Raw genomic sequence first — 12,121 nt, 5'->3', positions numbered from 1 at the left:
GATAAAATGACATTACCACCCATGCTCCCCACTAACAAGGAATTTACATCTTATGGCCCAACGACGAGTAATTTAAGAACACAAATGGAAGCCTGGTGTCCAACTGCCCATGCTCTCCGATGCAGAGATTCTGGTGGAAGTACGAGTACACCGCTGCTACTCAGAGCTGCTGAAAACTTGACTAGGTGACCTGCGCAATACCAAGTTCATTGCAGGATCAGCATAGACTCAGCACTGTCTGCTTCCCTCTGGAACCCTCCACCTGGCTTTACTGCAGCAGCTGAGCCAAGCACATCGTGCAGTGCTCAGTTGTTTCCGTACTTTAAGTAGCACAGATTTTAAAATCAGATCAGGAAATAAAAACTCTGCTTTCCCAATCTCATGGGGATTTCCCAGTCTCATTTCTAGTGTCCTGAACCCTGTGCTCAGAGCACATCTCTCTAGAACATCCCACCTGATGTACCAGTCTAGAAGGGCAGGGATACCCCACTGCTTATCTAGGAACCAGTGAGCAGGTAGAGCTTTATAGTCCAAGCCCAACAGCCCTGACCTTCCCAAGAAGCAGTTATTTGTCAGCAGGTGGCACTCACCAGCCTCACCTTCTGTATTAAGTGATTTTAACACACTAATTTATTGCAGGGAATAGGGGCTTGATTACTCTAATCAGCAGAGCCTCATTCATCTTGGTTTCACAGCCAAGCAGCTCTAGATTTATTCCTTCACCACTTGGATTGTTTTTTATTAGAACAAAACCAAGGGAGTATCATAAATCTTTCACATCTCTTGCCTGTGTGTTTGTGTACACAAAGAAGATTGAGAAAATCCATAGGGGGAGGATGGACAGAGATCTTTTCTAGCAGGCGGAGCAGACCTGGAGCCCTGGCCAGCCCACTGCCTTTCCTCCGTAACCAGTGCAAACACATGGCTCTCCAGGTGGCGTGTCAGGCATCTGAGTCCAGGTGATTTCAATGTGACAAGAGGGAGACTTTTGAATCTTTACAGAGTATGAGTGCTGGTTTCTGGGATGCTGCAGTGATCATTTCTACCTTTCTCTTGCAACGTAGAGGGGTCCCTTGATTTCTGGAACAGTAAAATCTCTCATTTGGAAGCCTCTGCACAGACTCTGCAGTGCTGCTTATTTGTAATCCTTTGTATATGGCAGCCTGACCTGCAGCAAGCAGAGGAAACAGCACAAACTGGGGCTCAGGACTGCCTGTATGTATCAGCATTAACTCACCTTCTGCCCTTTGTCTTGGAGCTGCAAGAACAAAGGAGTGATCCCATGACAGCCTCAGAGAAAGAGGGAGAAAGCCCATGCCATGCAAGCCTTGAGCTCAGACTGATTTGGCCTACAACCAGCCTCACAGGGTCTGGCTCTGCTTGCCGAGGATGAACATGGCTGGGCCTAGGCAGGACGGAGGAGTTCATACCAGAATCAGCACAGAGCTGCTCTTGCCTTGGCACTCATTACGTCTCTGGACAAGTCAAATACTACTCATGGCCAAGCACAGCCAGTCGGGAGGCCTGGGAGTCAGACTTACTGCTGGAGTGGTCTGACAACCTCAGGACAATGGATATCCATCAGGTCCATCATTCTGCAAGCCTTCTTCAAAGACTCTTCCTAGAGATGCAGCCCCAAATCCACATTCAGGGCCTTGACACACTCACAATACCAAATCATGGGAAGCTCCAGAAAACATTCAGATATGAGCTCTTTGTGGATGCTTTCATGGATCCACAACTATCTCCAGAACCCACTAGTGGTTGCTTAAAACCCACAGACTATCCAGCACTCTCTGCTTGTGTGGTCTGTACTTGGGCAGCTACAGCGTTGCACACTGTATGGTGGAGAACCACACAGATAAGTGACTCTCCAGCCACTGCTTTCCTATCTGCCTTCCAAAGACCTTGCTTCATCCTGGACCAGCCAGCATCCCTCGTACAGCCCCATCCCTCTGCTCTGGACGGGGTCAGCTGCACAGTTCTCCAGGGCAAGCTGCCAGGCCCCTGAGGGCATTAATAGGCTTTAATGACCCTGACCAGCCTGAACTGGAGCCTCTGCCAACATGCCCTGCCTATAGGCCCAGGAGCTCCATTTAAGCTGGGGCCTGGGCCTTTGGTCTCTGCTTCAGCCACACTGCAGGTCTGCTTGCCTCCAGCTCCATCACAGCCCTGCCTGTGCCTGCCTGCAAACCCTGCCAATCAAGAGCCTGACTTGCCAACTAACATCCCCTCAGACTGCTCCCTCCCGATGGACCTGTACAGCCATCAGTGGGCTGTGCCAGACCCCAGTTACCACCACCAGATGTGATCCTGACTTGTACACTTGCACACTTGGCTTGACCTCACACCTGCCTCATCACCAGGCAATTGCCTGATGATTTGGACTCTTGGCTGACTCTGGTTGCCATCCCCAGGTCTACCCTGCTCACTTCACTGGGTACCATAGCACGGGGTCTTGCTGGTGTGGTCCCTGCTCTGCAGGCTCTGCTGGTGCACTGGGCTCCTAGCTCCCCATCCATTAAGGAGCAGGTAGTCCTCCTTGTGCAATGACATAAGCACAGCCAACAGGGCCAACATCAACACAAAGGCTGGGTCTCACACCGAAAGAAGAGGGGAGATACGCTCAGACGTCACATGATGGTCACCAGGATGAAACCTTGAGCAAAAAGAGATGAAACAGTTATCTCAGCAATTGCCACAATTGTACTGCTGTGGAGGCTCCATGTGAACTGTAACCACCTTCTGCTAGATTCCTCTGGCTGGATTCATAGAGACTTTACTCTCACTGGGCCACTGAGCTTGCTCTGGAAAACTCCAACTGGCCATTGACCCCAAGCATGCTGACTTTGCTGGAAAAAACCCAAGGTCTTCGCAGTCATGAAGGGAGCTGGGAGATAGCAATGGCCCTGGCAGAAGTGAATTTGCATCTCAAATGATAGTGTTCCTTACCTCCCTATTTGCCTTTTATAAATTCTCACCATGCTGCATTGCAAAGATTGCCCTCAAGGAAGTATATTTTACCCTTCGAGCAGTGTCAGGGCTGATTCTCATGTCTTCTGCAGGTACATGGAAGGAGGACAAACTGTATCCCCATGATGGTGGAGGCCAAAGAAAAGGTGGGAGAGCTATATTCAGCTACAGGCAGCGATCAAGTCTCTTGCTGGAGCAGAAGATAAATAGCAGGGAGGAAATCAGATTTTCATCTGGAAACCCAACAAAAGCCTAAGAGCCCTAAGGAGCAGAGAAAACAGAAGCTGCATAAGACATGAGCAACTGGGACTATCTTGGGGGCTGTCCCAGTGGCATCTGCAGCTTAGACAGCTATGGCCCAGTACTGAGATCACTGCAGTGTCCCTTCAGTGCTTCTTCCTCCTCCAAAGTCCATTTCTTCTCAGAAGTTTCTTAACTGCCAAACCCCCACAATTTTGTTTTTCTAAGCAGAACTGCCAAAAAATCATACTATTCTCTGCTTAAAAGCCAGGTTACCTGATGACAGCAGCCAGAGGGCACCCATCCCAAACCAAGGGCTTCCTTTCAGTCACTCACTTGTTGCCAGACATGGAAACTGGATGGCTCCAAACATTCCCAGCATCTCCAGGGTCTCATTTTCCAACATGGGACCTTAACAGCATGTGCAATTCCTGTGCGTGAGGGAACTTGCACTGGCACCAAGCCATGAAAACTCTCTCGAGGATCTCTAACATTCAAGCACAAGATGTGAATGTGCATTCAGGCTCCACATGAGGAATGCAGGGCCTGCCTTGGCAGTAGGGAAGACAAGTTCTTATTCTCAGCTCCAAGCAGGCCCTACTTCTCTTTGTCCCCTGCAGTGCAGAAGCCAAAGCAAACAGACACCATACCTTCAATCACTGCTTGTGAGCCACAATTTTACCATCCTCTGAGACACTACAGCAGCAACAATCCACTCAGCATTGACTTACAGCTACATGAGCTCACTCCAATATTAGCTGGCAGAAAAGCCATTGCACAGAGGAGGTGAGCTGGAGTCTGGAGTCACAAAATTACAGCCTGTGCTCTAGCTAACCATTCAATTCTGTTGCTTAACCAAAGTCTATGAGCTCACAGTTCCTTGTTAGAGCGCTAGGCCAGTGCACAGAAATGCTGCCTGTTCCCATTTTATTTCTTAATCTGCTCTCTTCCACACAGGTTCTCATCTACTTTCTTCCTGAAGCTTCAGGGCTCTTGTAAGGATGCCTCCTTGTTGTCCCAAGCTCGGTGTGCTGCATGCTGTGAGCCACACCACTCTCAGCTTAATTATAAAGAACCACACAGTATAGCGAGAGGCCAGGTAATGCTTTCTACAGTGCCCTTCTAGACTCTGTAGCCTCCAGTCTGATCACCTATGGGACTGGAGCAGACATTAAACACAGGAGGTGTTCAAAGGCTTGGGCAGGACCATAGCATCTACCCTGAATTCAGGTCTCAGCAAGCCAGGTGCAAAACAGATTTGGCAGCGTTAGCTCTGCCACTACAGCCCCCTGGTATGCCTCAATCTGCAGGCAAAAGGTGGGCAGGTAGGCAGACCATACCACAATGTCTTCTCATTCTCTTCATCTCAGTGCTCATGGTAAGAACAGCAAAGACACAGCTGTTTCTAGAGGTCCTCCTGATGCTCTTGTGAGGGTGCTTTTAATTAAGCGCCCAAGATGCTCCATCCCTAAGCTGCTTCTAAAAGCTGCAAAGTAGTTACCTGACAAGGCACCTGAGGTAAGCTCCTGGATGTGGGTTCAAGGTAATGCACTTGGCTCCTATGAAGCAGAAAGACATAGATGCTGCATGGTCGGCCTCTGCAGCGTTCCTGAGGATTAGCATTCCCTGAAGCAGAATCAGATCGTATTTTTCCCCTGTAATCAGAAGGGCATTCTCCTGTCTTCTAAGCCTCATGAACCAGCAAAACATCTCAGCAATTCTGGGGATCTTCCTGTGTGACCCAAAACTAGCAAGTACTTATAGTTCATCATCAATGCAGCAGCTTGAACAGATACACATGTGGATTCTGGAAAGAAAAACAGGCCAGTTGTTGGTGCCAACAGGCAGCTCCCAGTTTCATGGGGATGCTCTTACAGCTCACAAGCACCAGTGACGGCTTACAACACTGCAGGCTGACTGCATTTTCTTTTCCAGCTGAGAAAGGCCTGGGGTATCCTGTGCTCACAATCCATGCTGGAGCACAGATCTAGCCAGAAACCCTGGGTTGCATCATGCAGCCCCTCTCCACTGGGGGAGTGGAAAGACTGGAAAAATTCTGTCTTCAATTTTCATTTCAAATGCTTGCCCTAATTAGCACAGTAATGTGACAGAGTGAGACCTGAGCAAGGTCTAAGAGGCAGAAAATGAGTGGAGACTGTGCAGCTAGCGTACAGTCCTGTAACTCTGGAAATGCAGCATATTCCCAGCTAATTAGTACAACAGTTAAGACCAACAGAATCAAGTACTTCCATAATAAGTGTGTAGCACAGAGCTCCAAGCTCCACATCTCACAGATAGCAGGGATAAAACAGAGCTCCTCTGCAATTGTTTAGTCAAAAACAGCGTTTGGCCAGGAGAAGAGCAAATTTTGAAATGGTTGCCCCTCAGGACAGAGTTATCAGTTAACAATTGCTGACAAGTCCTTGCTGGCTATCACCTTAAGTTATTAAATTCAGCTAGAAACGCAATGAAGATGCCAACCCCTACATCTCCCAAACCAAGGTACCAAGTTGTTAAGTGAAATATATAGTCTTGTCTAGGTCTCTGCATGTGCCTGGGGTCCTTCCTCTCACAAGAGGCACAATGATACTTTCAGTCCCTGTCCTGCCTCCTTCCTACTGAAAATTTCTATTTCTAAAGAAGGAAGCAATAAGGCCCCGTGCCCTTTCAGGACCTGGCAGGGCTTCTTTGTCCCTCGCATCCAACACGAGTCTGTAGAACAAAACCAACTCCCAACAGGCCACATAGCTGTGGAAGGCCACCAGGCACCCGAAGCTCCCAGGTTGGAAGCATATGCAACACACTAGGCCAGAGTGGATTCTCAATCCCATCAGGAGCAAGATGCAGAGCTCTCCTGAGTGAGGGAGAAATTCTTACCGCACCACATGAACACAAAAGAAATGGACAGAAGGTCCTGCATGCTGCACAGTACTATCATATAGACCTTATTCCTAAGAGAGGTGCTTAATGTTCCCGGTACATCCGTGCTGTGAAGAATGGATGGTTACTGCAACTGTAAAGGATAATACCAGTTTGCTGCTCTGTGCCCCAACAACTCAGGACAATAGGGAGACCACAAGCAAAGGCATCGGCTGCACCCTGAACTTGCAATTTACAGAGAAGCCCGCCACCAAGACGTCTCATTCTGCTTGCTGATCCTCACAGTGCAGTGCTGTATTCTCACCTGTTCAAGGGGTTGTTTCTGCTGACCATCCTCAGGAAGCCAGTCGGATCAGTCATTGAGTTCAGCTTGTTATTCATGTCCTCAAACTGTTGGTCCATGATATCCCCAGCTTCACTCTCAGTCTCACTACTGGCACAGGCTCTGCAGCGGGAACAGCAGGGTGAAGGAGTCAGTGATGCAAGACAGAGCAACAGCTTTGTGACAAATGGTGGGCCAGTTTGAAAGAAAATGTTTTTTTCAGACACAACGTCAACCAAATGCTAAAGTCAAATTTTCCCTGGATTGCATCACCTCCTCCTGTTAGGCACATAACAGCGTTAACAACCCCATCCCCTCCTCTTCTCCTGGGTTTTCTTCAAGGTTTAAAGAGTGGCACACTGATGGAAATACAAGACTCAAATTCCCAGGTACTACAGGTATGGACTTTTGAAGCTGTAGCACAACACAGAAAAGCTGAGGTCTGCAGGGAACATCAACTCAGCCCTTGATTTGCCTAAGAACATGTGTTAGTGCACCCCTTTCAGATTTCCACAATAACAACTCCAAGCTCTGTATGCTTCCTTCACTGGCAAAGCCCAACATAAGAAAGAGAGCTGCGTTGCTGCTCCTGTTATACAAACAGGGAAAGCACAGAGAGAAAAAAAATTACCCTATGCCACTAGGACAGCAGCAATAGAGAGAGAAATAGAGCCCAAAATTTCTTAGTTTTCCATCTCCTGACATTAATATCTAAATTATCATCTCAGTGTAGATTTTCTGTCAAATTGCTGTTAGCATTTTCTCTTCTTTCTAAAAGCAGAAGACAAACACAACTATTGTATGTGTATTTTTAACAACGCCTCCCTTTAATAAATAATTTGCATATTATATGGCACATCACAAACCGTGGAATTTGTACACTTAAGTGAAATCTGCTATGCTACCTGCTGAAGCCACCTTGCATCTCATTTGTTTCCTTTTGAGTTCCTGACAACTTGGAGCCTTTCCTCAAGGGCACGTTTTCCAATAAAGAGCACATGAATTAAATTAATGCACAACAAGTACTTGTGTGGGCAACTAGAGCTGTCCCTATGTTGCTGTACACACCATAGGATATCTTGTAAGCATACTTCCAGGTCAATGTAATTTAATAACCTGAAAGAGTAAGTCCTTACAAAAGCCAACCACTTTATGAACACTGAAATGGGGCTGTGAACAACAGCTAAGCGGAGGGGGAGGGGGGGGGAAAAAAAAAAAGAGTGTAAAGCAAAGCTTGTCAACAGCTGCCTCCTGCATGTTTTTCCTCCAGCTGCAGGCATGCTCAGTTTTGAGTCCTGGCACAGTTTTGAGGAACACTCACAATGAGTATTTGGAGCTCCTTAAAGAGGCAAAAATCTTGAGTTTATGAACCCAAGAGAGCAGGTCACGTGCTCTGCCTAAAGAGAAACGACTCTGTCCCAACACTAGTTCAAGCAGACTTTGAAGTCCCTCATACTTCATTTTTTTGCAAGTACACATTATTTGTTGGCTTAATTAGACCAGCTGAAAGGAACCATTTCTAGCAGAAAGTGAAGGCTGCAGTGTGGAACTGAACACCACCACAGCAAAATCCTGATGACACATCCCAAGACAGCATCCCTTCCTCTCCAGGAGCAGAAAACAGGAAGATGTGCCACTCTGGAGACACAACAGTACCTATAAACATGTTGACAGCATTATGGAAGGCAACGGCACTTATATTTGAACACAAAAGCACACAATTACAGTGCACTTAAGCAAGCTATGAACTGAGAAGTCAAACACAAGTTTTCACGTGTATGCTGTGTATATGTAAACCCCTCTGTTCTTTGCTGGCAGGCAGAGAACAGGTTCCAGGGACTGCAGATGACAGGTTACCTGGGGGTCTGGTGTGCTGGAGCATGGTGGCAGTCAGTAACGCTGTGGGGAAGCACTCTTTTTTTAAAGAGTTTCAAAGCAGAACATGATGTTCCAGAACATAATGTTCACCCACATGGAACAGACAAGATTTGTTTGTTTAATTCCCTGCATGTAATTTTGAAGTGGGGAAAGAGATTCTGCCTGTGATCATACCACACCAGCCCAATGATCTCAGAGACAAGCATTAAACCAGAATCCTTAACCCAAAACATACCACTACCATCACCATGAAGAGAGGAGAAGCCGACATCTTAGTAAATTAAAAACTCATCCCAGAATCTAAAGACTGAAGGAGTCCCTTTGCCAGGAGGAGAATCTGTGGTGACAAATGGTTACTGGAACTGAAAACAGTATCTGCAAATCTGTTACACAAGGCATTAACTGCAGATTTTGGTTGTGTATATACATATCTACAGGGTTAGATTCAACCATCAACATGTGGAGATAGATGTAACCTTCTGAATCACACAACCCTGATGCTTTAAGAAGTGTAGATGGAACCAATTCAGTCTGGGTTTTTTTCCCCCCTCTCTTGTCCTTCCTGTCAGTATTCAAACCTTGGACGGAGCGACTTTATTCTCCCACGAAGAACAGAGAGCTCATGGTCCACATGCACACAGAAGACAAAACTGGATGAAGCGTCAACATCCGGAACACATTTGCAAAACCCAGGAACATGAAGGCTGGAGGGAGTAACTTCTGACATTTCCTTTAATGGGAATCACGCAACTCATTTTCAAGCAAGACTTGAAACGCATTATTTGGAAGGTGCGACTGAAGCTAACAGAAGCAGAAGTCTCACAACAGATTTTATGTAAGAACCCCAAAACCCTAGACACCACCACCACCAAAGACAGGACATTTCTTAAATGTACCATCTATATGTTAGAATAATTTCATGATAATGATCATTTGGATAGCAGTGCTTATGTGCTTGTAGCTTCTCAGGGCTTTAATACGAAAGAAGCTACTCCTCTGTGTATATCTGTTTTCCTTATGTTTTGAGTATGCAGCTGGCTGAGACACTCTTTGCTTTTTCTGAGTACTGAATAAAAACCCTAGACTAACAAGAAATTTGTTACTGCTCACAGCGAAATGAATAATCCAATCAGCTGTAAAAAATATTTGTTTCCCTTCAGAAAGCCACCTTTACAATCATAAAACGTTGTGCATCTTTTCAGAAAGTACAGACCCAAAATGCATCCAAATGAGACACAACTGTAAATCAAATACACACAGATGTGGGGATCACTAGAGATGAGTCGGCTGTCACTACTTCTTCTGGTTTCCAACTGTCTCAACACTATGAATTAAGCACATACCCATCCCAGCAGCACGTGTTGTTCACAGCACAATCCTGCCCTTGTGTGAGCTGGTGGGTAATTTCACAAAATGGTGAGCTCAGATTGAATTCAGGACAAAGAACAGGTCCTGATGCAAGTCCAACCTGATTGCTGACTGTGGGCTAGCTGTGCCAGATCCACTATTTTGGCTACTATTTTGGCTAAAATACTAATAGCAGCAACTCAAAATCTGTTACAGATACTGCCAGTATTTCAGTAACACTTACAAGGTCTGCATTAGCCAGACTGCATCCCTGAATCCCTCGTCTCGCCAGATGACTAAAGCTCATCCTCCCCCAGTGGCAATACTAAATGCTCAGTGGTCTTCCAAAGGAACTTCCAGACTCCAATGTCGTGCTCAGATAAACAGGATCAAACACCATGCTCACCAGAAGTTTTCAGAATAGTAGTATAGATTTTTCAAATTGTTTTGTATCTTCTGTCATCACTTATGGATAATCAGTGTTGTGGTTATGAAAATGTTTATAGATAGCAGTAAAAGAACCAGAAAGGAAAAGAAAATTGTTGTGCAGCTACCCTAAGGGAACAAAAACCCTCAGGAGAGAAATTAAACCTCAGACCCCATGCCATTATCTATCCTAGTTGCAAAACCCCATGGATCACTGACTTTGCTTCCCTCCTTGGAGACTAGGGCAGTGAAGCAGAGTTTTCTTCCAGATACACACTGTCCATCTCAACTCAGACACTTCTTTCATTTCTTTCTTACTAACTTTCCTCTCTTGTCCGAGAGACCAATGTATGGCTCATTTTAGGTTTTTCTGGTTTGGGGAGAGGTTTACTTTTCATTCTTCTTTGCAACCTGGCCAGGTCAAATATGGCGACAAATCTGCTTTTATTCTGCTGTCCGCACCTCTTAAGAAAATGCCATGGGTTATGGACTGCGAGGTTTTAGTGCTCTGAAGCACCATCTCAAAGGTTTTTGATCTGTCTTCAGTTTGTTGCTGCATGAAGACTCTGGGACTGTACAACTTGTTTAGCTCTTACAAGATTAAATTAATTTTAATGATAACAGGGTGTCTAAACCAATCTCAAGGGACTACAGAAACCCACAAGTAATTAATGTAGCAGGTGGTTGGCAGTTTTGGGGGCAGATTTCCACTAAAAGATGGGTAAAAAACATCTTGTGGTCTTTAGAAGACTGACACAAGAGTCATCCTGTTAAAACAAAAAACCCAACCATCCCAAAACACAGTAAAAAATCCTGACATCTCCTCTCAAGCTGGCAGTGTTCTGGACAAGCTCTTTTCTGGTAGCGCAGGAGACAAACTTCTCTATTGAAGTTGGATACAATGCCAGTAATAGTGCTCAGGCCTGAAGGCATTATGCAAATATAGACAATTATTGGAAAATTAATTCCATTCATAAATTGCAGCCAAGAATCTTCCAAGCAGCACACTGATATATAGATCCTTGATTTTTTTGGTCTTTTTTTTTTATTTTAATGAGCTTTCTTGGCTAACGACTGTGAGCTGAAATCATGCTAGGCCCAGTCTCATTCTGCAGATTTTTTTCTTGACAGTTTTAAAAGTGTCATAATTCTTTTATCTCAGATGATCCCGGACAAGCAGAAATAACGGCTGCTTTTCAGCATTTTGTACAGCTGAATGGGAACACATTATTTCTGTTCAAACTTTCTGCTATTTCAGCCCTTGCACAGCCCAGCCCAGAAACGCCAGCCGTTATCCCCAAGCGCAGCCCACAGATACCCAGCGCTCCCCTTACCACACATCACAGATCCTTCCCCAGGGAACCACAGAAAGGTGCATACACACACACACAGCCGTTTGCCACTCCGTGTCATGGCAGCACCACTCCTATCCCCATACCCAGGCGGGAGAGGCCTCAAAGCCTTCACAGTCCTGCCACAGAAGTGGGTTATCACAGAGGGGAAACACTTCCAGCCCAAGAGCAGCATGGACAGTCCCACGTCAGAGGGCTCAAGAAGTCCTCCTGACAGAGGGTAAGCCAGAGAGGCAACGCCATTTTGGTGCTGCGATTGTCCCAGCTCATGTCTCTAGCACTGGCCCAAGGCGGGAGAGCTGCTGTCTCCCTTGGAGAAGCTGAGCAGCAGCAAGGTTTGGCCAGGCCTCAGAGCTCACAGGCAAAATGCGCAGCGGTGATTCCTGACTCGCAACCCAGTGCTCATACTAAGCAGCTTGGCAGTGGCTCTTTGAAACAATTCTTCAAGCTGGCCCAAGCCCAGAATCAAGCTCCAGGAGTTGGAGGCCGGGCCGGGGACGCCAGCGCGTGCATTGCCCAGACTAGCAATGCCAGAGCACCAAGAAGCAAAGACAAGCCTGGCGCTGTGCACCACTGATTTATTAGACAGAGATACCTTTTCCCAAACCTTCACAAATCCAGTATTTTATCTGGTAAGGGAGGGAGTGGGTGGTGGAATCTTAAGCAGAGCTTTCTCTTCAGTTCCCTAAAGAAAGGCAAAACC

At 46.3% G+C, this 12,121-nt stretch overlaps 1 protein-coding gene across 1 annotated transcript in view; it reads right to left on the bottom strand.

Annotated features, from left to right (window-relative positions):
• Positions 1 to 12,121, bottom strand: part of TTC28 (tetratricopeptide repeat domain 28) — a gene marked incomplete at its 5' end in the record, with an annotated part of 76,198 nt that overhangs the window by 18,667 nt on the left and 45,410 nt on the right. The window contains 1 exon segment of the mRNA XM_009705575.1: positions 6,398 to 6,538. Within this exon segment, the coding sequence (XP_009703877.1) occupies positions 6,398 to 6,538 (141 nt within the window).

Source organism: Cariama cristata, unplaced genomic scaffold (assembly GCF_000690535.1).
Source record: "Cariama cristata isolate BGI_N322 unplaced genomic scaffold, ASM69053v1 scaffold6058, whole genome shotgun sequence".
NCBI classification, from domain to species: Eukaryota; Metazoa; Chordata; class Aves; order Cariamiformes; family Cariamidae; genus Cariama; species Cariama cristata.
Note: the sequence above shows the minus strand (reverse complement) of the source record. Positions and strands in the feature narration are given on the sequence as shown.